The sequence below is a fragment of the Pituophis catenifer genome, unplaced genomic scaffold, assembly GCF_029215685.1.
Source record: "Pituophis catenifer annectens isolate HBS135680 unplaced genomic scaffold, rPitCat1.0.hap2 SCAF_6, whole genome shotgun sequence".
Lineage (NCBI taxonomy): Eukaryota > Metazoa > Chordata > Lepidosauria > Squamata > Colubridae > Pituophis > Pituophis catenifer.
The window spans coordinates 99,886,406-99,913,341 of NW_027256886.1; the positions used below are offsets into that span (position 1 = coordinate 99,886,406).

The window sequence follows — 26,936 nt, forward strand, 5'->3', positions numbered from 1 at the left end:
CTAGGTAATATCATCAGTGCAGTCTATGTTACCTAGTTAATGAATTTAGTAATGAATCATCTACAAGAAAACAACTAAGCTCAGAGAACATCAAGGACCCCACCTAACATGGCCTTGTGCCGGGCTGTAACCATCCCAGACTTCACTGTCTGCCTGTCCTCTGGCCCACAGGAGACAGGAGGAAATCTAAAAACAGCCTCACTTAATTCCACAAGCTGACCATGTTCAATTGAGAAACCCTGTGATTAAAATAGAATGCAATTCTTCCATTTAACAGAATAACAGAGTTGGAAGGGACCTTGGGGGTCTTCTAGTCCAACCCCCTGTTCAGGAAGACAATCTTATACCATTTCAGACAAATGGTTGTCCAGTCTCTTCTTAAAAACCTCCAGTGTTGGAGCATTCAGAACTTTTAGAGGCAAATTGTTCCACTGATTAATTGTTCTCACTGTCAGGAAAATTGCTCCTTAGTTCTAGGTTGCTTCTCTCCTTGATTAGTTTCCTCCTTGTCCTGCCTTGGAAGGGCATAATTCTTCAGCATAAGGAAGTTCTCTTAAAGACCGACGAGTAAAATTTGAAAGCAAAACAGCAAAGAATAATTATCTATCTCCACAACTTTCCTTTGGACCTTCTGAATGACCCATGAAGTAAGATTGATTGGGATCTTCTTAGGTACGTAACACTAAAGAAAGAACAGTATTTCTTTGAAGGCATTAAATGTTTACAGAAAGAAAGATTTAGGGAGCTTTGTGGATTGACAACAAAATATCACCTTGAGGTAGTCAAATAATAACATTGTTTTCTACTTGATTCTTCCCCAGAAGCCATCTTGATGATGTGTGTTCAGGCACAGGTACATCAACAATATATTAAACAACAATTTATAATACAGAGTATCACCATTTCTTTTATGCTAAGAATCCTTCCCATCAAGGAGCATGATGGCTTGCTTGCTTGCTTGGTTAGGATGTTGGGATGGAAGTTAGCAAGCCCATGTTTGAGACCCATATGCTGCCATGGGGTAGGGTGAGCTCCCGTCATTCGCTCCAGCTCCTTCTGGGGACAGGAAGGAAGCTCCCAACTGGGCATTCCCCAGGCAACTGGGATCTCACCAGCTAATCCTTTCAACCTGGAAGTCCCTCTGTGCTTCTAACATGAGTGCAATGCAATCCTATCAAGTAATTATCTTCTATCATGTAAAAATAAGTATTGCTTCATGTTTGTTGTCTTTCTGACATCCTGTTTGCCCCAATATTCCTTTCCAAAGATCCCAGAATGGAGAGTTGATTGCTCTGCTCTCTTTGGGGAATCAAATCAGTTAAGTAAAGTGATGGACCTCTTCTCATGAGGACTTGGAGAGGGGCATGCTGTACCTTTACAGTCCTCTACTTAATCATCTTGAAAAGCTAATCTAAAGAGGCAGATATAAATGTGTGTAACCTCTAACTTGTTATCGTCCTTTTTTTTTTATGACATAATGCAACTGCACAAAACAACTCAGCTGGACAGTCAATTCATTCTTCCCCGCTTCATTAATGACTCAACTTAAACAACTTAGCCACTTCCAAAGCTAATGAATTGTGCATGTATTTTAATTATACAACATCAGGTAGCAAACTGTGAACACACTGAGTCCAAGAAAGGTGACCTACTTGTTCTCGCCAAGGCTTCACTTACACAATTCAACACAACAACATTTATAGCCTGGTAAGACTTTCCCAAAACTAGTTCCAATCTCAGATTAAGGTTTTTGAGTACTCTTTGTGGCGAAAATCTGCTTGAATGTTTCCAGCGAAAATTCCATTTTCTCATTTTGGTTTTGTGGACCTTTTCTCATATGCTTGCCTATGAGGCTACTGGGTGCTCTCTAGAAGTTTAGGACTTCAGTTCCCACATGCTCTAGTCAACCTGAGTAACAACAAGCCTTAATGGGATGGGCCCAAATATCAGAAGATAACCACATCACCAGATTAGGATGCTTGTTGTCTAGTAAAAGTAAGCCATGATTGCATAAGAAGATAAACTGAAAGTGTTGTTCATTTCTAGACAGAAAAGGACTGCCGTATCAATTCTAATCTTTTGCAATAGGTTTAGTTTACAAAAACCTAATGCAGGAGATGACAGATATAAAATGAGGCCATAAATTTATGCAGGACTCTCACTTTTTTTGTGGAAAAGCACTTGGATGGAACTATAAGTAAATAATGCAAGAATGTACGCTTGTCTGATTGAGTGGGAAATATGGATACAGCCAATACTTACCGGTAATCTATTTTCTCGATGTAAATGAATCATTTGATTTCAGCCTTAACTTTCAGGGTCACATCTGTTTTCTGATTCATGGCATGTGCATGCATCATCTGACTTTTCTGCGGGCAATCCTTGAAATGTACAATGCTTTTGTGAATCAAAATATTTCTTCTGTGGTGTTAACCTGATTTTGTATATATAGAATGCAAGCAATTGCTTTGCATTTCTGCAGGTGACTTTACCTGCTCTGGACACATATTGAAAGTATTGTTGGCATCTCTGAATGTGTGGATGAGAAATATTCCTAGCTAGAATATTCATTTTCAAAGGTTTTGTTTTCTGTTTTAAATGGATGGAAAACGGTTATGGAATGAGGGATCACAGCCTTTTTTTTTTTAAGCATTTGATTCGGGTGAAGAGATTAGGTAGTTATTGGCTCTCTTTATCCATATATTATGGCTGCATCAGAGATATTTTTAAAATATATGTGTAAAACAAATGAATGTGTCAGTTGTGTATACATTTGGAAAGGTGTATATTTTATACAAGTTAAAAACCAGACTTTTGCCAAATATCTCCACACAATGCAGAATGGCTCTATATGAATTTCTGTGGGAGAGTTCAACACTTGTTTCACTCTCTCTTACTAAAATGAATCAGCCTGAAAAATAATTTTAGTTCATTCATGTCCCTTTGCATTATTCATCTGGACTAAGGACAAAACAACCATGGCAGAAAGCTCTTCCATGAATATTTATGTTAAATATTTAATTAAACTATTACTCTTTGCAGATGTGTGTCAGTGAAAACAGCCAATCCTCTGAGTATTATCGGTACTTCGTTCCTACCTTTGGGTTGGCTCTGGAAATGATCAAATACGCTAACACACATGTCTTTCCAAGTTTCAATTCAATATTTACCCAGATATTTGTCAATATCCTTGAAGTTGTAGGCTTGCTGTTCAGCCTTACTGTAATTAATTCTTGCATTATACATTAATGTACAACAGTATAATCCAGAGGAATGGAAAGACCAGTGAGAAGAGAAAGGCTTTGATTAAAATATTGAAATACAGCAGGGAATTATCGATTCACTTCTACTTTAGTGTCTCAGTTACATATTAATTGACCAGTAATTGTCTTCTTATCGTCTGGAGTGTTTCCTTCAGTGTTTACTATAGAGTAGACATTGCTTTAAATAATATTTTTTAAAAAAAAAAAATAAACAATTGCTAGGAAAGTGATATTCTATGCATTAGACTACATCTAAGATTACAGAAAGCCCTGACAGAATTGGCTTGTTTCCAATTCTATCAAACTGGAGGAATTTCTTTTGAGTTGGTTTTTATTTCTTTTTTCCCCCCAGTGCTATAAAGTTTCAACATATGATATTGCTTCTTGGCTTGGAACTCAGTGAAACAATATGGAGGCTAAAAACAATTGTGTAGTTAAAGGGCAAAACAAACTCCTGAAGCACAATAACAATTGAGTCTGTGAAATAAATTTCTGTTACTTACTTATATGGTTTTCTGAAGAAATGGGCAGCTATTGCCTGGGCTGAATACATTTAATTTTTATAATAACACGCTTCTAGATCCATGGGAACCATTAATAGAAACTTTTAAGAAGTTTCTTCTTTTTGTAGAAGCTGTTAAAATCAAGCTTTTAGGTGAACAGTTAAATATTGGGCCATAGGGACACTGGCCAGCTATTTAAAATAGCTTGCCATCTGATCTTAGATCCTTCCACATATGCCATGTGAAATGTAGGAATATTTCCATGTGATACCATACTCCCTGTAGGAAAACAGGTTGGTTAAAAGAGTTGAAGATCATGCAATAAGCCTTATTATGCATTATGAGGTCTTTGAGGATTCACAAAAGCTTCGTGTATCGTGTTGGCCAATAACTCAATGTCCCATGAAGCACATACTATGGACTGCTTGAGCAAGGTGTTGACTACATTTATGCCTTTTTAAAAAGAAACGATTGCCGTAATTCTCAAGATTTCTGTTTAACGTTGTCATTATTCTCAATTCTGCCGTCCACAGAGAGCGAAGAGGTTTACCAGCGACAGGTGCTGTCCATTTCCTGCATCGTCTTTGGGATCGTCATTGTGGGCACACTCTCTGCAGCGTTCTACTTCAAAACAAAGTAAGGCTCCTTAACTGGTCTCTGCCCTTCCTTCTAGCCATCCATTGAATAGTTTATTTAGGCTCTTGCTCTGGAAAAAGACATAGCAGAGGCTTGTTTTATGCAGACTGTCTTTCTGAGACAATGCCCTGAAATTAAAATACACACAGTAGAACCACAGTTAGCTAGCTAGTGCTGAGCTAGTACTCTGAATCAATTCGGATCAAGTGGCATGGTTTTCTCCAAATATGCATGTGTGTTTAATGGGACCAGCTTTTTTATATTACATTTATACGCCATCCATTTATCCATCTTACTCTGCAATGCAACTCTGCAAAATATTGGATTAACTCCAGGTTCAAATCAATATGAATCAAGTGCCTTGTCCAAGTTGATTCAATGTCTGCATTAAAGTGGATCTAATTTACGGAATGGAGTGGAATGGAGTGGAATGGAGTGGAGTGGAGTGGAGTGGAGTGGAATGGAATGGAATGGAATGGAATGGAATGGAATGGAATGGAATGGAATGGAATAGAATAGAATAGAATAGAATAGAATAGAATAGAATAGAATAGAATAGAATAGAATAGAATTGGAAGGGTCCTTGGAGGCCTTCTAGTCCAGCCCCCGGTTTAAGCAGATGAATTTATACAATCTCAGACAAGTTCAGCCTCTTCTTTAAAACCTCCAGTGATGAAGCGCTCACAATTTCTGAAGGCAAGCTATTCCACTGGTCAATTGTCTTCACTGTTAGGAAGTTTCTCCTTAATTACAGATTGCTTCTCTCTTTGGTTAGTTTCCAACCATTGTTTCTTGTCCTGCCCTTTGGTAATTAAAAATAACCCATTTCTCTATGAATTATTCTTATATTATACTCAAGTATTATATTTTATATTTATATTATGGTTCGTTGCGTAGTCAGCCAGATGTTTAAACTGGACTTGGTATTTTATCCACCTATCAAATCCTTCCCAAGGTCCTGAGATAGACAGATGTTATCCTTTGTCAGGCTTAAAGGTATGGTCACAGGATGTAAACTGTTCCAGTAAAACTGCCTCTTGCAATTGATGGATAGTGATTTCGTCAATGCCAAGGGCATACGGTTGTATTGGGATTGCACACAAGGCACCTATTGGTAATATTGGTATCTTTGTTTTCTTTTGCCACAATTTATAGTATTATTAAAATAATACATTGCACAGTCAGCCAGGTGTTCAAATCATATTTGGCATTTTTATCCTTCTATTGAGTCCTACCCAAAGATCTGAGATAGACATAGGTGGATGTTTGATGGTGTTAGAAGTATTATTATACTCTGTGTACTATATGAGTAAGATTGCAAATAACTGTGGATCTCATGGCACCATAAGACTTCACTGGAAAGAGCTAAGATTTTCAATAAACAATTATCTCTTGTGAAATTGTTCTTGCTATCAGGAATGTTATGTCCTTTGCAAGAATAAAGTGCTTTGGCATTTTTATGCTACTCCCTCCCTGATCATGTTTCATTTTCTTCCCTTTGTGGTTTTATTCCTGGAAGCAAAGAGAAATATTTGCTTTCTTCAAAAAGACAAAAAAAAAAAAAAAACACCAAACAACAAACCCCAACATTCTTCAGGGGAAGCCAAACAGGTCAATTATCCTGATGCATAATATTGGTGAGTGAGAAAACTCACTGTACTGGGAATTATTCTGAGTTAAGTCCCATGGATTTCAGTGGAAGGGACTTTAAAACATTGTTTATTTGCCCATTATATTAAATTGGATTCAATCCAATGCCTCTTCCTTCCACGTATTTTTAAAATTTATTTTCATTTACTCTGTTTCTTTATTCCACTTACACACTATTCCATCTGTCATGGATTCACAGGGGTTTGCAGCAATCTGTAAGAAAAGGCAGTGAAGCTGAGGGGGGAGAAAGGGAGTGTATCAAAGCAACACTAACAAATGGCAGGTAGATGTTAAATGCCACGTTTATCTTGGGAAATAGCTGTTGGCCCTTCAGTTGCCCACTCTAGGAAGGAAAAAAAGATCAAGCAACACCTAGAGACCTCACTATAATGAACTCATGGAGGACAGGAGTTTTGTTAATTCAGTTTCCAAGATTTGTAACTTGATATTAACCAATGATTGATCATTACCTATTACCATTGCATCCACTGCAAAAATTTATGGAGAAGGAAGAGAAGAAGGAGAAAGAGAGGGAGAAGAAGGAGAAGGAGAAAGAGAAGGACAAGGAGAAGAGGGAGAAGGAGAAGAAGGAGGGGAGGAGGAAGAGAAAGAGGGGAAGAGAGAGAAAGAGAGAAAAATAGCAATAGCACTATAGCACTTATACTTATATACTGCTTCATAGTGCTGTTATAACCCCCTCTAAGTGGTTTGCAGAGTCAGCCTCTTGCCCCCAACAATCTGGGTCCTCATTTTACCCACCTCAGAAGGATGGAAAGCTGAGTAAACCTTGAGCCGGTGAGATTTGAACTGCTGAACTGCAGCTAGCAGTCAGCTGAAGTAGCCTGCAGTGCTGCACTGTGCCACCTCACAGTGGTTAGAGTGAGAAAGATTGAGAGAAAGATTGAGAAAGTGAGAAAGACTGAGAGAAAGATTGAGTGAAAGAGAAAAAGAGAAAGAGAAGGACAAGGGCAAGTGTGAGGAGAAGGAGAAAGAGAGGGAGAAGAAGAAGGACAAGGAGAAGGAATCATGATAGTCTTTAGAAAAGCTCTATCTTAATCAATACGTGGAACTATATAAAGCTATAATTCTAAGAAAATGCTGTTCTACAAGGTTAGGCTACAACAAACCTAGGTTTCCCTTACTTCATGAAAAATGGTCAGACTGTCAAACTTCCAGGAATTCCCTAGCATTTATACTTTATCCCGAACGATTCCATGAGCCCCACCTGGCAGTCAGAAGCAATGGTGTAAATTTCTTAACTTCTCAATGCACAAATTCAACCACAATTTCAGCAAGGAAATGATTGACCAAGCCAAATCCAAAAATGCCAGGGAAATTCCTGGAAATGGAAGCACTCAGACAAATCAGCCATCCACAGACAAATACAGATAAACCATATCTACGCACCATTGAAATGGCAGAATAAAAGGAGGAAATAACCTATCCAGAGCAGAGTAGATCTTCCCAGCAGTACCAGATGACCAGTCAAGGCAGAAACAATATCCTAATCAAGGAACTGTTAAGGAGGAAAAACCCCATCCCCACCAAGACTGTCAAGCACACTACTATATATAAGCAATATATAGTTATATATTGTAGTTATATAGTTACATATAGTTTCATTCTGGGGTCCTTAGTGCTCTCTGAGCTTGGTGGTTTTCTTGCAGATGTTTCATTACCCAACTAGGTAACATCATCAATGCAGTTTTATGTCACTCAGTTGGGGAATGAAACATTGGCAAAAAACCCACCAAACTCAGAATTCAACCCTGAGCTACAAATATTCTCTCCTAAATTTCATTCTCCCATGCACTGATCTTGCTACCTAACCTGTTAACGAAACATCTACAGGAATACGAGCAAGCTCAGAAAAATACCAATAACCCAACAGTTTAATCCTGAGCTACATATATTCTGTACTACAAAATCCTCAAATCTCTATCTACACTCTATTGCGCTCTTGTGATCATGAGTTGCTGAGCAGTCCTTACTACTGGATATGTATCTTCCAATACGTTGAATTCCATGTGATGAAAGAATCACATTTATGATTCTCCAATGTATTATTATAGCAAAATGTGTAGTCTACTGACACTCTGATGTATAACCCAAAACCTTGTATTTCTACAAATTATTACTCCCTAATTATGCATCTAGAGCATTTTTCCCAAATTAATTGATTGATAATCCCTTTAACATCCACTTTTAAATTATTTTAAATTAGAATTCTGTGTTAATCTGAGACCAATTAAGTTATTGAAGAACACCGTGTATATAATTGTGAGAAATACTTTAAGAAATGCAGCCTGTTGCTTACGTAGCATTTTATTGTAGTGATGATTACATAGGTAACAATTTCTTACAAAAGGCATAGCAGTTCCTTTTAGAGATATTTTGTTAACATGTTCAATGACTGAAATTACAGGAGTCTGACTTTTTTTCCAAAGAAAGTGCCGATATTTAAATAGAACCTTACTGTCCCAGCATTATTTTTAATTCATTTGATAACATGTTTCTGCTCCAACATATTCAATGCAAAATAATTACTCCCATCACTTCTTTTTTTCTTCATCCTTTTCAAAAGAGGGAGCCAGTTTAACTGATCTGTCCTTCCTCAATTAGCAAAATATGCCTCTGTGTTTGCGCTCTTAATCCCAGCCTTTTCCTAATCTGTTCTCTCTTGTGAGTTCCAAATTCTCAGTTGCCACGACGTTCGGTCATCCAATTCTAAAAACCAGGTTTATTTCGAACAATGTCCGTTGTCCCCCGTTCAATCTCATCACGTTGTGAGCCGCTCTGTATTCAGCATGCCTGCCCTCAACCCTATGACATTGTTGGCATGATGCCATCAGGACCTTGCTAAGGAAGAACCCAATGCAACGTGGTTGGATCTGTTCTTCCATTGCCACTCACTTTCGATTATCAGTGAGAAAAAAAAAACCAAAGCGAATTGGAGAGTAACTAAACCACTTGTTTTTGTCTGTTGGTTGGTTGGTTGGTGTTTCTCTGTAGAAAGCAAACGAAGTACATCCAGGAACAGTTGAAAGAGATACAGAATGGGAAAACCTACAGCCTTAATGCTTCCAGCATCATGGCAAAAACAGAGGCCAGGGCCCAAAGCCAAGTCCAGCTGCAAAACGTGAGTAAATGTGCCAATGTTAATCCTTATTATGCTGTCTGAATGTTGGGATGCTGGTGGCACAGTCACTGTCACTTCTTCCTGTGTCCCAAAGCTGGCCTAGTTTGCACCTGTGGTCCTGGGGTGTAAAAGAAGGGAGAAGAGTATCAGCTTTTGTCAAAGTTGGCCATGATGAATGGCAGCCTTTCAATTGGCCTAGCAAGAGTTGAGTTGTTGGATTCAAATATGGTCCAAGGTGGACGCTTCCCCCACCTGCCACATCGTGTATGTGGTGCTGCGGCCATCAACGATACTGCTCATGTGTTGTTTGATTGTCAATTATATGCCCCTCTTAGGCTTAGATATTTAACATCTCTACTTGAAATAACAGCGACACGAAGAACTGTATTGGAAATGGTCTTAGTTCCTCCTGGCTTCTAATCTATACATCATCAGCAGAATTGCTAGGTTTGTAGCTGAGCAACTTGACCAAAGTACCCCTTATTTCAAACAGATCGAGGTATCCATAAAGGCGATGGATTTACCTGGATGTTGATTTTTTTTTTCTCCTTAACACATATGTATTTTATGATTGGAAGGTAGCCCTCGACGTATAACTGTCCGTTGAGTGACCGTTCAAAGGCACAACAGCATTGAAAAAAGTGACCTATGACCTTTCCACACTTACAGCCATTGCATGAGTCATATGATCAAAATTCAGATGCTTGGCAACTGACTTGCATTTATGATGGTTGCAGTGTCCCAGGGTCATGTGATCCCCTTTTGCGACCTTCTGACAAGCAGAGTCAGATTTAACAGATTCACAGAGTTGGAAGGGACCGTGTAGGTTATCTAGTCCAACCCCCCGCTCAAGCAGGAGACCCTACACCATTTCTGACAAATGGCAGTCCAATCTTTTCTTTAAAATCTCCAGTGATGAAGCTCCCACAACTTCCGAAGGCAGCTTCTGTTCCATGGGTTGATTGTTCTCACTGTCAGAAAGTTCCTCCTCATTTCTAGGTTGAATCTCTCCTTGATCAATTTCCATCCATTATTCACTGTGCACATTATGCTGTGCACTGAAGACCCTGTTGTTCCGCCAGGCCGGGCTATCGACATGATAATTTTAAATTGGGGTATTTTAAATTTCTGGGGTTCTAAATGGAGCCAAATTTATTTAATAATTTTAAATTTTAAATTGATGTTTGTCTTGTGTTTTTAAATAGGCTGTACACCGCCCTGAGTCCTTCGGGAGAAGGGCGGTATAGAAATAAAATTATTATTATTATTATTATTATTATTATTATTATTATTATTATTATTATTATTATTATTATTATTATTATTATTCCTTGTCTGGCCTTCAGGTGCTTTGGAAAATAGGCTGACCCCCTCCTCCTCCTCTCTGTGGCAGCCCCTCAAATATTGGAAGACTGCTATCATGTCTCCCCTGGTCCTTCTCTTCACTAGACTAGCCATGCCCGGTTCCTGTAACTATTCTTCATATGTTTTAGTCTCCACTCCCTTAATCACCCTGGTTGCTCTTCTCTGCACTCTTTCTAGAGTCTCCACATCCTTTTTTATAGTGCAGTGACCAAAACTGGATGCAGTATCTAGGTGTGGTCTTACTAGGGCTTTATAGAGTGGTATTAGTTCCTCACTTGATCTTGATTGTATCCCACTGTTAATGCAATTTAGGATAGCATTGGCTTTTTTGGCTGCCACTGCACACTGCTGGCTCATATTTAGCCAGTTGTCCATTAAGACGCCAAGATCCCCTTCACAGTCACTGCCACTAAGCCTGGTTTCACTCAGTTTATATGTGCGCTTTTGGTTTTTCTTACCTAAGTGTATGACTTTACTTTTCTCTACGTTGAATGGTCAATGTAATTTTGTGGGGGGGGGGGGGTAATTGAATGTAAAAGTTAATGGGGAAGCCAGATTCAGCTCACAATCGTGTGACTAACTTAACAACTGCAGCAATTCACTTAACATCTGTGGCAAGAAAAGTCATAAAATGATGCAAAACTCACAATAATTGTCTCTCTTAGCAACATAAAATTTTGGGCTCAATTGTGGTCGGGAGTCAACGGTTACCTGTATTTTTCTTTTATCTGTTTTACCCTGGACTTACATCCTCTATTTTACTCTGCCCACTGCCAGGAGTTCAATCCTGACTGGCTCAAGGTTGACTCAGCCTTCTATCCTTCCATCCTTCCAAGGTTGGTAAAACCAGGAACCAGATTGTTGGGGGCAATAGGCTGACTCTGTAAACCACTTAGAAACGGCTGTAAAAGCACTTTTGCTATTGAACCGAATGTAAGAAGGAAAGTTAAAATAATCCTGTCTTGATTTCTTAGTGTAACAGGGAACAGAAAGACACCTGGACAGAATTTCCCGATTTTGATATTATATCCTAATATATCCAGGAATATTTCACTCCTAGAATCCTTCTTGTGTCTGTCTCTTCACCTAACCTACTTTGAAAGACTGACAAATTCTTTCCAGGCACTAAATCAACTCAAAACTTTACACAGGACATGGTTTTATCATTTTGAGTTCTGTGTCAAAGGAAGTGTCAGGTGTGCTTCCTTCAAAGTCCAGGAAAGAATGACCCAAACTCCATGTTTTATAGAGACAGGTACTTTTACTAGAAATGAAGTGAACGCAACCAAGGATAAGCTGAAATTAAAAGCAATAGGTGCTAAAAGTGCATATAGAAAGCATCCCCTCCCACTGTCCATCGTAAATCATCCAATCCAAAGGTCTTCCAGGGTCAGGTGGAAGCACGTCTGGCAGCATGATCAATCAGGAATGCCACGGCGGTTACCCTATAGCCACTCCAAGGATTCAATTTCGTTTCTTCTAAACTTTCGTTCTTCCTCCAGCACGCTTCCCCCTCCCAGCCCCCTAACTCTCCCCCCTCCCGTTTCTTATGGCAGCCAAAGCAGTAAAAGCAGAGGCTGACATTCGGCCCCTCTGTAGAAGAGATGTTAGTCCTAAACAGGGAAAAAGAGAGAAAATGCAATACAGAAATTAGGTTTATCAGGGTATTTGGTATGAAACAACTGTACTTTCCTGGGCGCCCAGATATCATGTTTATTAACCCATTCAGCTTGAGATAAAGGGAAATGTTTCCAGGCCACCAAATATTGCACTTTACCATGGTGCTTCCTAGAGTCTAGAATTTCCTTAACTTCAAAATGTTGTTCCCCTTCTATCAGTATGGGGACCGGGGGAGAATCTTGGTCCGAACGCAAAGGGGACGAGTGTTCTGGCTTCAACAAACTAACATGAAATACAGGGTGGATTCATCTCAGAATTTTTGGCAATTCCAATTCAACTGTTACTGGGATAATGAGTCTAGTGATTCGGAAAGGACCTACATACTTAGGCCCAAGCTTTTTTGATTTCTGGGAGGTCTGTAAATATTTGGTGGAAAGATAAACCTTATCATCCACTTTGTACATGTGTGCCGGGGATCTTTTTTTGTCAGCCTGGGCTTTATGTGCTCAGTGTGCATCATCTAAAGCTTTTCGAGTTACTGCCCAAGTACTCCGTAACTGTTCGATCCACTCAATCAAAGACGGGTTCTGTGGGTTATCCTGAGGTAGTTCGGGGATCGGCAGAAACTCCTGACCAGACGCTACCTTAAACGGAGTGAACCCGGTGCTACTATGTATGGAGTTATTGTATGCCACCTCTGCAAATGGCAATAGGTCCACCCAGTTGTCTTGCTGGTAATTTACGTAACATCTCAAGTACTGTTCTAACACGGCATTGGTTCTCTCACAAGCCCCATTAGTCTGGGGGTGGGTGGGTGGAGCTTAACCCCTGGGCGGAGCCTATCAACTTTAAAAACTCCTTCCAAAAGTTGGAAGTAAATTGAACACCCCTGTCCGAGATTATATGTTTTGGAGCTCCATGTAATTGGTAAACATGACGAATAAACAATTTTGCAAGGGTTTTAGCTGAAGGGATTTTAGAACAGGGGATAAAGTGCACTTCTTTGTAAAACAAATCCGTTACTGTCTTCCCCAAAAATTCAAGATATCAAAGCTAAAGCAGTTCATTCTCTCTCTCTCTCTTTTAAAAATAGGACATGCCTTTTGTTATTGTTTGCACCTTTTACATGTCATTATGTCAATAAACAGTTCTCCTGAAATGGTGGCATTCACAGAGATTGTTTCCATCTCAGAGTTTTAATCTGTTTTTCCAGGGCTTTTTTCCTTCATTGAGAGAAAAGGGGAATGCATGCATTATTCATTGGAGGGGATGATCTTATAATGGAGGGTTACTCATTACTTTAAAGATACTTTGCATAAAAGCACAGGTTGAACTCTTAACAGTGATTTATAAGACTAGATTTGGCTTGATCAAATTTTTACTCCCAAATCACAACATTGAACTGCAGCTATATGGCAGTATGAACTTGGTTTTAATGTCATTGAGATTTCACTGGGAAAAGCCTAGATATTTTGATATTCCCAAGGATGGGAAAATACTACAGGTAGTCCTTGACATACAACCTTTTGTTTAGTAACTGTTTGAAGTTACAACGGCAATGAAAAAAGTGACTTATGACCCTTTTCAGACATATGACCATTGGAGCATCCCCATGGTCACGTGATCAAAATTAGGATGCCTGAGAACTGGCATATTTATGATGTTTGCAGTGTCGTCATGGTCACGTGATCAAAATCCAGATACTTGGCAACTGGCTCATATTTATGACGGTCGCAGTGTCCTGGGGTCATGTGGTCCCCTTTTGCAACCTGCCAACAAGCAAAGTCAATGGGGAAGCCAGATTCACTTAACAAGTGCAGCAAGAAAGGTCATAAAACGGGGCAAAATTCACTGAACAACTGTTTCACTTAGTAACAGAAATGTTGAGCTCAATTGTGACGGTAAGTCAAGGACTACCTGTACTGCTGTCAGTTGTGAAGTGTTGACTGTTACTGAATTCATCCCTTACGTGAGCATTGTCATTTCCCTTTGGAAACTTTAGGAATACCTTATTTTACTTGCTTATGTTTTTATTTATGTCACTTCAATCAACAAGTGACTCTATTTTCTTTTAGATTTTGTGCCTGAATTTATTTTGTACCGTTAGGTTGGACTTCCTTTACCCCCAATTGCGATGCACAGTGCAGAAATATATGTTATCGTCGCTCTTCTGCTTCTTGCTCGGGAGAATGTGATATGTAAATGTGAAGAAATAACTATAATTCTTCCACTTCCCCTTGTAGCTACTTATAATGCATTGCAAATTTGCTTTCCACTTCAGCCAGCTCATTTATGTTTTCAGCTGTTTGCCTAACTGCAGTTAGGAAAAATAATACATTCCTTCCCCTCTTTGTCACCCCTCTGAGCCAGCTACAAATTCAGTCGCTTGAAATACAAAAATAGTATGCAGAGCTAAAACTGCATTATAAAATCAGGCTACAAGAGAGTGTGCTTTCAATATATTTGTATTAACATTTCACACATACTTTTAAGAAAAATAGTTTCTACTCCAAAATCTTCTTTGTAAGGTTTAATGAATGGAAATTAATGGAAGTCATTGAAAAGTCAAATGGTAAGACTTATTCTTGACTTTATACAGAAATATATTTAAAAAATGACTGTAGCGGGATTTTTATGGGAACACAGGAGGTGATGCCTAGGAAATCTATTTCAAAGGTTCCATTCAATTGGAAAACAGGTCTTTTTGGAAATATTTAAATTGATTATTAACATTGTTCTTGTTCTTCTTATTTTAATGATCTAGTTGTGACATTTGAACTGGCATTTGAACAATTTGATTCAAGCAATCTTTTTTTTTTAATTAGTAAAAGATGTATATGGAAACATCTGAATTTATCTGTATTCAATGGGATATATTTAATTTGATTTATCAAGTTAAATTGACCACCCGAATAGAGAACAATCAGTTTAAATCAATTTGAAAAGTCTAGCAGTTCCAGAGACCTAATTAATACACTTATCAGGTAAAAAAAAATCAAGTTGGTTGCCATATTGGAGCACATGTGACACACAGAAAACCGTTAAGTATATATGAAAAAGTCTCTGAGATATTAGATAGTCCGAGCCATCAAAATGGAACTGTGTGTCTTAGACATGGATTTAGATTTAACAGAATTAGCCATGATCAAGATGTGACTTCCAAGTATCTTAGAAATGAAAAGAATAGAGATATTTTGGACAAGTACAGAAATCTTCCAGATTTTGCAATGGAGAAGGGGGCCAGTCTGGGTTGACTTTTAGTTGAAGAGCATTTTTTTTCTATGCCTGAATGGAAGTAAAGTTGAATACTTGAATTTTAATGAGATTCCGTATTTTCCATGCAGGACAGATTCTCAGCAGGAATGTCTATGTGTTTGAGAAGCTGTGCAATTATTTAACTGGGAAATTACAGAGGGGAGATCTGGAGGTTGGAGAGAATGAAAATAGAATGGTTCCCTATTTAAATTAAAATAGAATGTAGTGTATAGGTTAGTTTTCAACAAAAATAAGAGTTATACTGATAATTAAAATAGATGTATGCTGGAAGACTAGAGTGTGGATTTAAAGAATATATGCACTGAAAGAGTCTATATGCATATCTCACATCAAAGGAAAATGCAGCACTTTCTAAGAAAATATTTTGTGTTTCTTATTAAGATCTACGAGAGATTGGCTTTTGATCCTCATCTTTAGGAAAGTGTTCATGATTTTATTTAGAGGAGAAACAATAGAGACACACTTTAAATTTTGATGTAATTTTGTGCATCTTCTTGACCCTATATGGTCTCAGCTAAAAAATGCAAATATTGACACATATGCAAAACTGTAATTGCATATTCAGTCATGTTCTTCATAAACCATTCACTATTTCAATTTATTTTGCTCTTTATTTAATGCTTATTTTTAAGCCAAATGGTATCACGTGAAAGAGCATATTCAATCATATGGCATTAAAAATCCATATCTGGATTGTTACTGAAATTGTATTGCATTGTACCTTAATCAACATTTGTACATTGTACTGGTATACACAGGGATGAAGGATTTAGTAGAATCTATATTTGGATTGTTATTGAGATGTGGATTATTTATTTTATTGCCTTGCACCTTATCATAATCAACTTTTGTACATTGTACTGATATACACAGGGATGAAGGAGTATAAGTAGAAGCTATATTAAAAATGAGTTACTCAATAAATAAAATATTAGAGGGGACGTTACCATTGCTTAGTAAGAAAGTATAGTGGAACATCTTCCAGATTTTTATTTTATTGTTGGAATCTTGAAGAACCTCAGTGCAAGAAACTGCTCTGGGTTTGGGCCAAGCATCTGTGCTTCTCAGGTGCAAAGAATCAGAACCACATGTTTTGCTTCAGGTAAACTGATTTATTTCTCTGCTTATACACAAGAATCTAGTCAACTACAAGCACTAGATTGGCATTAAATAGGAGTCTATGCCTATTCTACTCTACTCTACTCTACTCTACTCATTTTTTAGTATTAATAGTCCTCACCTTTTTTCCCCCCACTGGATATATTTAATTTGAGCAAAGACATGATGGCCCTCTATTGGTGATTAGAACTAAATTGAAGCTGTCTGCCAGGTCTACTGTACCATAATGTCCAGTTCTGAAAGCACCACAAAGTTTAACATACTGCTTTGTATCCTTTCCTTCCTTCCTTCCTTCCTTCCTTCCTTCCTTCCTTCCTTCCTTCCTTCCTTCCTTCCTTCCTTCCTTCCTTCCTTCCTTCCTTCCTTCCTTTATAGTATCCAACAACAAGAAGACATCAAGAGCCAGTGATGGGGAAAATGATGGAATCTAGTTTTTCAGGCACTCAGTCCTTCCCTGAAGCTTTGTCTACAGACAGAGGAGGCCAGGCTGCAAAGCTACATAGGTAAGGACGTGTTTTTTAAACTGGGTGTTTCCTTTGTGAGATAAATGCAAGGCAGGTGAACATGGTCACTTAGAAAACATTTGCAATCCGGAGCTGTTTCAGAGGACCTCCGTTTGCTTGTTAAGCAGAGAGCGTGGGGAATCTTCTCTTATAGATGTCAAAACCATTATTGCAGCTGTTGGATTGCCCCCTTTCACTCTTCTATAAAGGGCCTAGAGGAAGTATGAAACAAGAGTCACAGGCCAGCGAACAAGATAACTGTACTCCAGTTACATAGAGGGTTCTTTCCTCTGCCTACCCTCTTATCAATTCTTGAAGTTAATGACCCACCAACCCAAAGGCAGGCTACAAAACTAACTTGTGCTGACAAATATGATTCTGTGTAAAGAAAAGGGTTTCTTTGCATAGTGCCTGTAACCAGCAAAGGCTGGTTAAGTGTGGCTTCTCTCTCTCTCTCTCTCTCTCTCTCTCTCTCTCTCTCTCTCTCTCTCTCTCTCTCTCCCTCCCTCCCTCCCTCCCTCCCTCCCTGCTCTGGTCCATGGAATCGTGAAGAGTTAGACACAACTTAGCACCTGAACAATGTCTATCTATCTGTCTGCCTGCCTGCCTGTTTGTTTATCTATCATCTATCTATCATCTACCCTGTTTTCCCCAAAATATTTCCCCAAAATATTATTTGATAATAAGCCCAATCAGGCTTTTGAGTGCATGGCAATAAGGCCAAGCACTTATTTCAGGGTTCAAAAAAATATAAGACAGGGTCTTATTTTTGGGGAAACAGAGTATCATCTATCAATCGTCTAGCTATCATCTATCTATCTATCTATCTATCTATCTATCTATCTATCTATCTATCATCTATCCATCCATCCATCCATCCATCCATCCATCCATCGTCTGTCTGCATGTCTGTTTGTTTATCTATCATCTAGTTTACATGCTACTCATCTATCAAGCAACTCTGGGCAGCTTGCAATGCCATAAATAACAGTATAAAACAATTTCAAGCTTAAAAACATTAAACACTGAAATTTAAAAGACATTAAAACTGACAATAGTCAGTCAGATACAAAGGACCATATATTGTCTGTCTGTCTATCTGTTTATCTCATCTATCAGAAAATGACCCTGTTTATTTGCATGTTCTTTGTGACCACAAGATATGATTATCAATCAGACAAAGATAAAATGTTTGAGATTCACCAGAATTTCAAAATAAATAATGAATAAGCAACCCAGAATTAAAAGAAAGGCAGAAATCAGGCAGGATTTGGAAAGTCTTGACTGAAAATTGTATAATGTGTGACTTACAGCATCGACTGAATCTTATTGATCAATTGTTGGTGACGTGTGATTCACAAATTCAAAAAGTGTAGGATTGAACCGATGCAGCACTTGGACGCAGTAATAGATATGCAAGAATGGAAATGTCAGTGGAAGAGGATTATTAATTATTATTATTGTTTAGACTTCTATACCGCTTCATAGTGCTTTACAGCCCTCTCTAAGCGGTTTACAAAGTTTACAAAGTTAGCATATAGCATATTGCATATTAGCATATTGCATTAGCATTAGCATATTGCCCCCAACAATCTGGGTCCTCATTTTACCCACCTCGGAAGGATGGAAGGCTGAGTCAACCACAAGCCAGTGAGCTTTGATCTGCTGACCTGCTGAACTAGCAGTCAGCTGAAGTAGCTGCAGTACTGCACTCTCATTTTACTCTCAATGCTCTACTTACAGAGAAAATCCATCAAAGATGTTCTGTTGTTGGCATATTACCTTAGTCCTACCCTAGCTGTAAACATAATAGTTCATTTTCCAAATATTGCTGGGAAAGTAACATTTAGTTTGGATTGCTCCTTCTTATACGGTGGCACAGGAATTTTTGAATCTTAAAAGTTGAACTCCCTTTTCAATTTGTGACATTTTCACTAAAATGTACAAGCCCATATATTCAAAGAAAGTGTAGGGAATTAGCTTTGAATATCTTGCTGCAAGGATATTTTATGAGAAAGTACGTTTAATTCCTTCTGAGGAAGAATGTGTAATTAAGGATACTTTGATGTGTAAAATAACTTTGCATCATAGAAGGAGACTTGACACAGAATTGAATTCAAACTGGAAAGCATTCTGAGTCTTCAGTGCAGTGATTCAGTGTATGGATTTGTACCACATCCAAAATTTGACCCAAAGGTGCTTGTTTTTAAGGAGGCAACTGGACTTTCTGGTTTCTTTGAAGACATTTCGCTTCTCATCCAAGAAGCTTCTTCAGCTCTGACTGGATGGTGGGGAATGGAAGGATTTATATTCCTTGCAGACAGCTGGTCGTTTGCATCCTTTTGGAGAATTGTTGAGGGTACTTGGAGGTTTATCAGGACTAGATTCAGCAGTCCAGCTGCATTTAAAAGGCAAAGGCCACACTTCTGCAGACAGCAAAGTCCACATTTTGGACAAAGAGTATTGCTGGTTTGAAAGAGGAGTCAAAGGGGCTATTTATGTCAAAATTGAACAGAGGGGGAGGGATACAACATCATATGCCTCCTGTTTACAACACAGTCCTTTCAGCAGTTCCAAGAAGGCTCCACACCCATTTGCACTACTCAGGTGACCCCAAGCACACATATAAACTTCCAAGTGGCCTCAAGGACTCCCTGAAAGGATGCAAGGAATATAAACCCTTCCATACCCCACCATCCTCTCAGAGCTGAAGAAGCGTCTTGGATGAGAAGCGAAACGTCTTCAAAAAAAATCAAGAAAGTCCAGTTGCCTCCAGAAAAAGCACCTTTGGGACAACCATGACCTGGAGGACTCAGGATCTCCACAGACATCCAAAATCTGAGTTACTGTCTGCATAAAATTTATATTTTGATTTTACAGGATTCTTAAAATTAAAACAGACTTTTATGAATATGGACAGAATTTATTAACCTTCAGAATTTTATTTTATGAATCATACTGTGTGCTGATTGTGATTCCTATTTATCCATTGCTTAGGCAACTTCCAGTCTTTTAAGATGATACAACAATTAATGATTAATTAATGATACTGTGAAATATTGTAATTTCTCCATTTGTAAACTTCTTGTTTATTCATTCATTCATTTCCTATTTTTTACCCTGCCCTTTTCTTATTTCACATTTGTTCTCTGTGAAATACCTTTTTTTAAGAAATGCCTGGGCACAGATAAGTGTGCTTGTGTCTCTTAGATATACAGTACGCTGATGTAGCTCTTGGTGGATGAATCATCCCCTGGCCTATCAAAAGCTTCAGGGGGTCATTTGAATTTAAGATAATGGGTCAAATCACTGCATTAAAACAATGATTTTCCATATTGATTGCATGGATTTATACTGTACATTTTTATCTTTTTACTCAAGGCAGCAATGGCATTTAAAATAAAAATGAGAAGCTTTTTTTTAATAGAATCAATAAATTTGAACACTTTAAAAAGTTTGGTGAAAGAAATATTTTTAGCATTTTTATAAATCATGGGAGTGTGGGGAAACGTATGCCTTTTAGGATAATATTCAGGAAAGGTCTTAGTGGAAGAAGCCGCCAGGTTTGAGTTTTAACAATATTAAATACATTAAATTGTGCCCTGCAGGCAATTTGGAGGCAGTGCAGGTCTTTCTTTCTTTCTTTCTTTCTTTCTTTCTTTCTTTCTTTCTTTCTTTCTTTCTTTCTTTCTTTCTTTCTTTCTTTCTTTCTTTCTTTCTTTCTTTCTTCCTTCCTTCCTTCCTTCCTTCCTTCCTTCCTTCCTTCCTTTCTTTCTTTTTCTTTTTTCTCCCTCCCTCCCTCCCTCCCCTCTCCCCCTCCTCCCCCCCCTCTCTCTCTCTTTATTTCCATGTTTAATCAGATCCCTTTCAAGCCCCACATGATGCACATCATAGCCACATGCATCAGGCTCAGGATGATGTTCAAAATCACTATGAGTTTATTCCATGCTACCTATACACAAGAATCTGATCTACTAATGGTCAATGCCAATTGGTGCCAGATAAAATTCAAAGGACTTCGGGAGTGGGGCGGGCTGGACATGGATCTCTTACAGGGGTGTAGTGACTACAAACTGATGATGCATTTGACCGCTTCCTCAGGCTCAGCTTGGTCATCTCCTACAGCATGTCCTGATCTCCTTCTCTAGCCCTTGAGTGGATTTCTGCACATGGAATGAATCCACCTGTGTCGAAGAAAGGCAGATGTGCAAGAACAAGCAGGGCTTAATGGTGCAGCACAAGGCTTCCAATGCTTTTCTTTGAGCGTTGCTAGAAATTAATTAACATTGTGGGTCACATCTAATTATTGTTGTTATTTATTATTTCACGTTTCTCCAAGAAAACAAAGCTACGTACAGTCCCCCCCCTGCTTTCTTCCCATAATAACAGCCCTCTATAATAAACCGGATTTAGGTAGTGAATAATTGGCAGAAAGTTGAGTTCCAGAGTTGAACTGGGACTTGAAACAGTCTCCCTAATTCAAGTCCAACAGTTTATCCAACATCATAGCCATAATGTTAGCCTAGTAATGTATAAACAGGTTTGAGTTAAAGAGATTTGAGCCTGAAATGATTTATTAGGACTTGCTTTTGTACATTTTACAAATCAGATATTTAATACATCAAAGGGGGGAGAAATGGGGAATAGACTTCCAAATTTAGTGATTAATAAACTTCAAGTTGATGTTCTCCATCATGTAGCTCCTTAAAAATTACTTTATGCTATTAGATGATGAGTGTTACACATAGGTGATATATTAGTCATCTGCCTGATTTCATATTTTGGTCCTGCATCACCACTAGAGTGACATATAGCACTTTTGAAACACATCTTGATTTATTGTTGCCCTACAGAATTTTTAAAATCTCACACAGAAAGTGCGAAGTGCAAACGTTAGAATTATGACCGATCAGTGTTCCTGAAGCCAAGTACTGAATATCTATTAAGCAAATCACTTACAGAAAGTCTGAGAAGTTTTTGAAAATTATAAGTTACCATTGATCAGTGAAGGAATTACGTAGGTTTATGTGATGTTGTGGGGTTTTAATTGATGTTTTTGATAAACAGAATACAAATTAAACTAAAAGAATAAGAAAAAACGGACCTCCAGAGGAAAAAATGGTGGACTGATGTGCTAAAATGTGTAGCTGGGAGAGAATTAAAATTAAATTTAAGAGTTGGTAAATCAGCCCTTCCTCTCCAGACAAAGAAAGGAGCTGGGATTACCCAAAAATGTTCCAGACAGCTGCTCCTCATGAGAAGACAATGGGATAAAGGTCTCCAGTGGGTTTACAGCTCTGGGAGATACTTTGCTCACACCATGATTAGTACCTTTGCAAGGACATTAAGTACACATACTTGCTTTTCTAATCACTTCTGGGAATTACAAGTTAGTTGTTTTTCAGATATTAGGAATCCTTGGGCCAAAAATTTTTATAGTACCAAGTGAGTTTCTTTCAAAGAAAGGAAAGTGGTAACTAAAGGTTTAAGAACTTTTTAAATAAATTGTAAAAGAATGCTTGAAACTTTGATTTTAGAAACTTACAAAGAGACAAAAAGTCCTGATAAATTTGAAATAAAATTTTGGAATTAATTATAAAGAATTCTTCCCATGGGAAAATGGTTTTGTTTTGATTTTTTTTTAAAGAACATAAGATACAATTTAAAAATCTGGACAATAGGGGGAACTAAGTATTACAATTAAAGGAAAAGAAGATCTCAATTTGATTTACAATTACAGAGCAAAGCAAAGTATTCTGACATTGAACATATTGGAGGATATTTTTGAACAATGAACTCAGAGCCTAATTTTAATAGTGTCAACAGAAACATCTCCCTCTATGAATAGACTGCTTCTAAAAATTGTGGCGTGGAAATAAGTTCTATCTGAGAACCTCAAGACTGAGTTGAAAGTGGATTTACAAATGACAGGCTATAAGAAAGACATGGATAAAAGGAAGGAAGGAAGGAAGGAAGGAAGGAAGGAAGGAAGGAAGGAAGGAAGGAAGGAAGGAAGGAAGGAAGGAAGGACCATGGTTTAATAATCTAAAGAGATATAGAAACAACAAACCAAGAGAATGACCTGGATAATTTTCTCATATTGGATTTACAAAAGACGCTTGTTAAAGTTTTGAAGTATCTTGTGAGAAGGAACAAAAAATGAGAAGAAATCAAATTCTGGACATCATTTGAATGGACTAAAGATTAAGGCTGTTAGAAATAAGAAGGAATACAAAATTGGTTTATTTGATCAAGGTTAAAGTTGATGCATTGTTATCTCTACTCCATTAATGGGTTAGTTAATGGATTTTTTGTCAAGGCAAGACAAGAAGTAAAGCTTGTTAAAGAGAGATCCAAGTTAGAAATAAGGAGAAATTTGCAGAGAGTGAGAGCGATTAGCCAGTGGAAGAGCTTGCCTCCAGAAGTTGAGGTTTTCACTGGAGGTTTTTAAGAAGAGACTGGACAAGCATTTGAGCCGGGTGGTATAAGGTCTCCTGCCTTGAGCGGGGGGTTGAACTAAGACCTCTGAGGTCCCTTCCAACCCTATTATTCTATTTTCTGTATTACTGAAGTAGTACAACTTTCCTTCCAAGAGCTGAACTCTGATGGTTTCTATCTTTCTGTTCCTAGGAATTTTTCTTCGTATTGCAATGCAGGCCAGCAACCTGGAATGTTGCACAGAAATGCCTTTCGAAGGACTCCTCCTTTACCACGGGGTAGATTCAATGGCATTACAGGACCAGCATACCAACAATTAGAAGAGTCCAAGATCTTGGATCAGGATACAGGACCTTCTCAAGGGTAAGTAGGAGAAGACGAGGGAAACCGGTCTGCTATTAAGAATTATACTGAAGGAAGGCATGTGGAAATGAAAGAATGAATACTTTTTAATGAAATCCACACGTACATTTGACAGATCTCTCTTCAAATTGTACCCATGATGGACTGAATTCAAACTTAGTTGCGTTTAGACTCAGTTTGCCAACATTAGTGGGACTGGATCTGTGACACTCTATTTTATTGATTTTACTTACATTTCGTAGTTTTTAACTGCCTATCTTCCTCAGAGGTTTTAGTAAAACATTAAGAAGAAAATCCACTAATTAGTACTTACACACTAAAAGTTATGGTTAGGCAATTCCATTATCAAGATCAAGTGAAATGCCACAAAGCTTTTCACCAGGCAAGATGTTATGCAATAAAGGGGAAAAAAAAAAAGAAACTAGGAAGAAAGTCCCAAAATTAGATACTCCCATTAAGAAATTTGCAATTCAAAATGAGGTTTAGAATACAGTATGTTGGTATTTGAGTAGAATTAATCAAACTCAGATGGATCTTGGAATCCATTTGCTCTAATTTATCTAGAAGTTTCAAAATATGACTCTAGATAGAAAACATTCTAGAAAGTAGATCAATAGAGAATCACTGATTAATATTAATATTTGGGTTGTTGGTTTTCATGAGCACTGAGATTTCTCTTTGATCTTTTGTCATGGTTAGTCATAGTAATTGTTTGGAATCACTTATCTCAAAAACTACGATTGTCTAGATAAATCTATTTTCAATTAGGAAATCTCAGCATAATGCAAGTATCCAAATTTCAGTAGCCTCTACCTGAAGAATTGTCCCAAATTTAACCTAAATCCTCTGCCACTTTTCCATGGACCTTCCCCTATCTCTGCAGTAACTCTAGCTCTCTTAAGAGCTGCTGGGCAGATGCCCAACATGGTTATGCTCCATTGGCCTGCAGTTCTGACTTTTCCCTTTTCAAAAGCTGCAATGTTGCGAATAAAAACTGAGTACACCCAATGAAGAAACTTAATGGAATTGTACTCCCAACAGCAAACATTTCTCCTTTCAGGAGGCCAACTAAGTTTGGAAGAATGAAGGTTTGCCATGGCCTGCCCACAATAGAGAAAGACAAGACATAAGCAACGAGGCAGATTGGAAATTCAATGGTTCCATTTGGATTTATGGTTTGGGATCTGGAGGTGGAAGAATTAAATTTGAGCCACTCTGCTTTGAAAACATAACTTCAACTGCAGGATATAATGAGGGAATGATCAAAACTCCTGCAACTTCTTCATTTGTAGGGGAACAGGGCACAATAACAGCTGGGGTGGTCTTGCTGATAGGGGACCTCACACCTGAAAAGCACCAGCAGGATGAGTGAAGAACTCTCAGGCTTCCCAAAAACCAAGAGCGACACACCGCAGTTCTTCTAAGGGATTTCCTTTATTGTTCCTCACTTCTAGACAGAAACCTTGAAAAACTGACTACTTGCAACCTGAAACATACACTCTAGGAACCATTAGGGAGGAACTGTCTTCACCCACTTTCTCCCACACAATCTAAACTATGCTGTCTTTTGCTACTCTAATTGCTACTCTCATTCTTTCTCTCCTGGGAAAATCCAGTTAGCAATTCAATCACAAGGACAGCCTAGCAACCTCCTAACTGTATAAGAAAGATTGTATAAAGTTCACATAATGAACCAATGCAGAAAATATCCCCCTTGTGTTCCGACTTAAAAATAACAATGATAACAACTGATTCAAAATAAAACTTTAGTTTTACATATTCTGAAGACAGGGCCTAAAAAGACATACAGTAAAAAATAATAATAATAATTGACTTGCCCAGGGTTTCCAAAACCTTAGTCTCCTATGTCTTCTACTCTCTAAGGCAGGGATCTCCAACTCTGGTAACTTTAAGAGTTGTGGATTTCAACTCCCAGAATTCTCCAGCCAGCATGACTGGCTGGGGAACCCTGGAAGTTGAAGTCTACAACCCAGTAGTGGGTTCCACTTACCTTCGCTACTGGTTCAGAATCACTTTGCTCATGCACGGAGCTTCTGTGCAGGCACAGAACCTTCTGCGCATGCACAGAGCATCCGTGATGACATCCGGGTGGGTGGGCGGAGCCTCCTGCCACCGCCACTACCAGTTTTCCCGAACCAGGACGAACCGGTAGAAACCCACCACTATTATAATTTACAACCCTAAGGCATGCCTTCCCTAAGGCACTGCCAACCCTGGCATGCCTTCTTTAAACATCACTCTCTTGTTGCAATCATGCAGATGAGGCCAATCCTTGGTGGAACATAGAGCCTTGAGGTTGTGGATTGATGGCCCTGTTCTGTGTAAGAGAGAAGAAAGGTCTCATGAAAGGAGTTTGTTTCCTCAGAAATAATTTAAGGCAGATCAATACCAGCCATTTAGGCATGTTGATTGGCATGGTTCCGTGTCTTCAAAAGATTCCCAAAGTAGTAACTGATAAGGGAAGTGTAAGGAGGCAAACTAAGAACCACAGAAAGAAACCTAGGTTGGTGCAGGCTAGTTGGCACAGAAAAAGTTTCAGAACTAATTGAAGCTGCCAAGTGGAGAAAGCTTGGCAAATGGCAACAGAGATGGTCCAGAGTCTGGCGTTGTGAAAGAACCATTCAGAGTTGAGTAACTATGCCAGATGGGGCAGGTGTGCAGCCTGGAAGCTGTAAAAGGAGCAAGACGAGACATTCATAGCCGTTCATTGGGCCATTTTGGCCAAAACCTGTTGGATTGTCACCACATGGCAGGCACAAAGGCCTGCAGGCTGGCACCAGCAAAGAGGCACATCTGGACATACAAGCCAGCAGGGGTTTGGCAGGCACATGAGCAATGCATGTGATATGCATCCATTCAGCAGATTCCTTAGATCAAGTGCCCAGATGTCATGACGGGGCAGACATGGCATGCAACTGGAAAGAGGGCAGCCTTGGAAAGTCAGTATCAGACAATATTTTTTAGGCCTGATTAAAAATACGGGAGAGTCCTTGAACCTTCGAGTATTCCTTTAGCCTGAATGAATAAAGCTGAATATTTG

The 26,936-nt window shown here is 38.5% G+C and overlaps 1 protein-coding gene across 3 annotated transcripts in view; it reads left to right on the forward strand.

Annotated features, from left to right (window-relative positions):
- Positions 1-26,936, forward strand: part of NRG3 (neuregulin 3) — a 601,472-nt gene that overhangs the window by 570,116 nt on the left and 4,420 nt on the right. For 2 of the 3 annotated variants that reach the window (XM_070945188.1, XM_070945187.1), the window contains exons 5-8: positions 4,300-4,402; positions 9,065-9,191; positions 16,947-17,074; positions 23,705-23,875. In XM_070945188.1, coding sequence (XP_070801289.1) covers positions 4,300-4,402; positions 9,065-9,191; positions 16,947-17,074; positions 23,705-23,875 — 529 coding nt within the window. Of the gene's footprint in view, positions 1-4,299; positions 4,403-9,064; positions 9,192-16,946; positions 17,075-23,704; positions 23,876-26,549; positions 26,568-26,936 lie in introns of all 3 variants that reach the window. The other variant, XM_070945189.1, reaches the window with a different exon arrangement.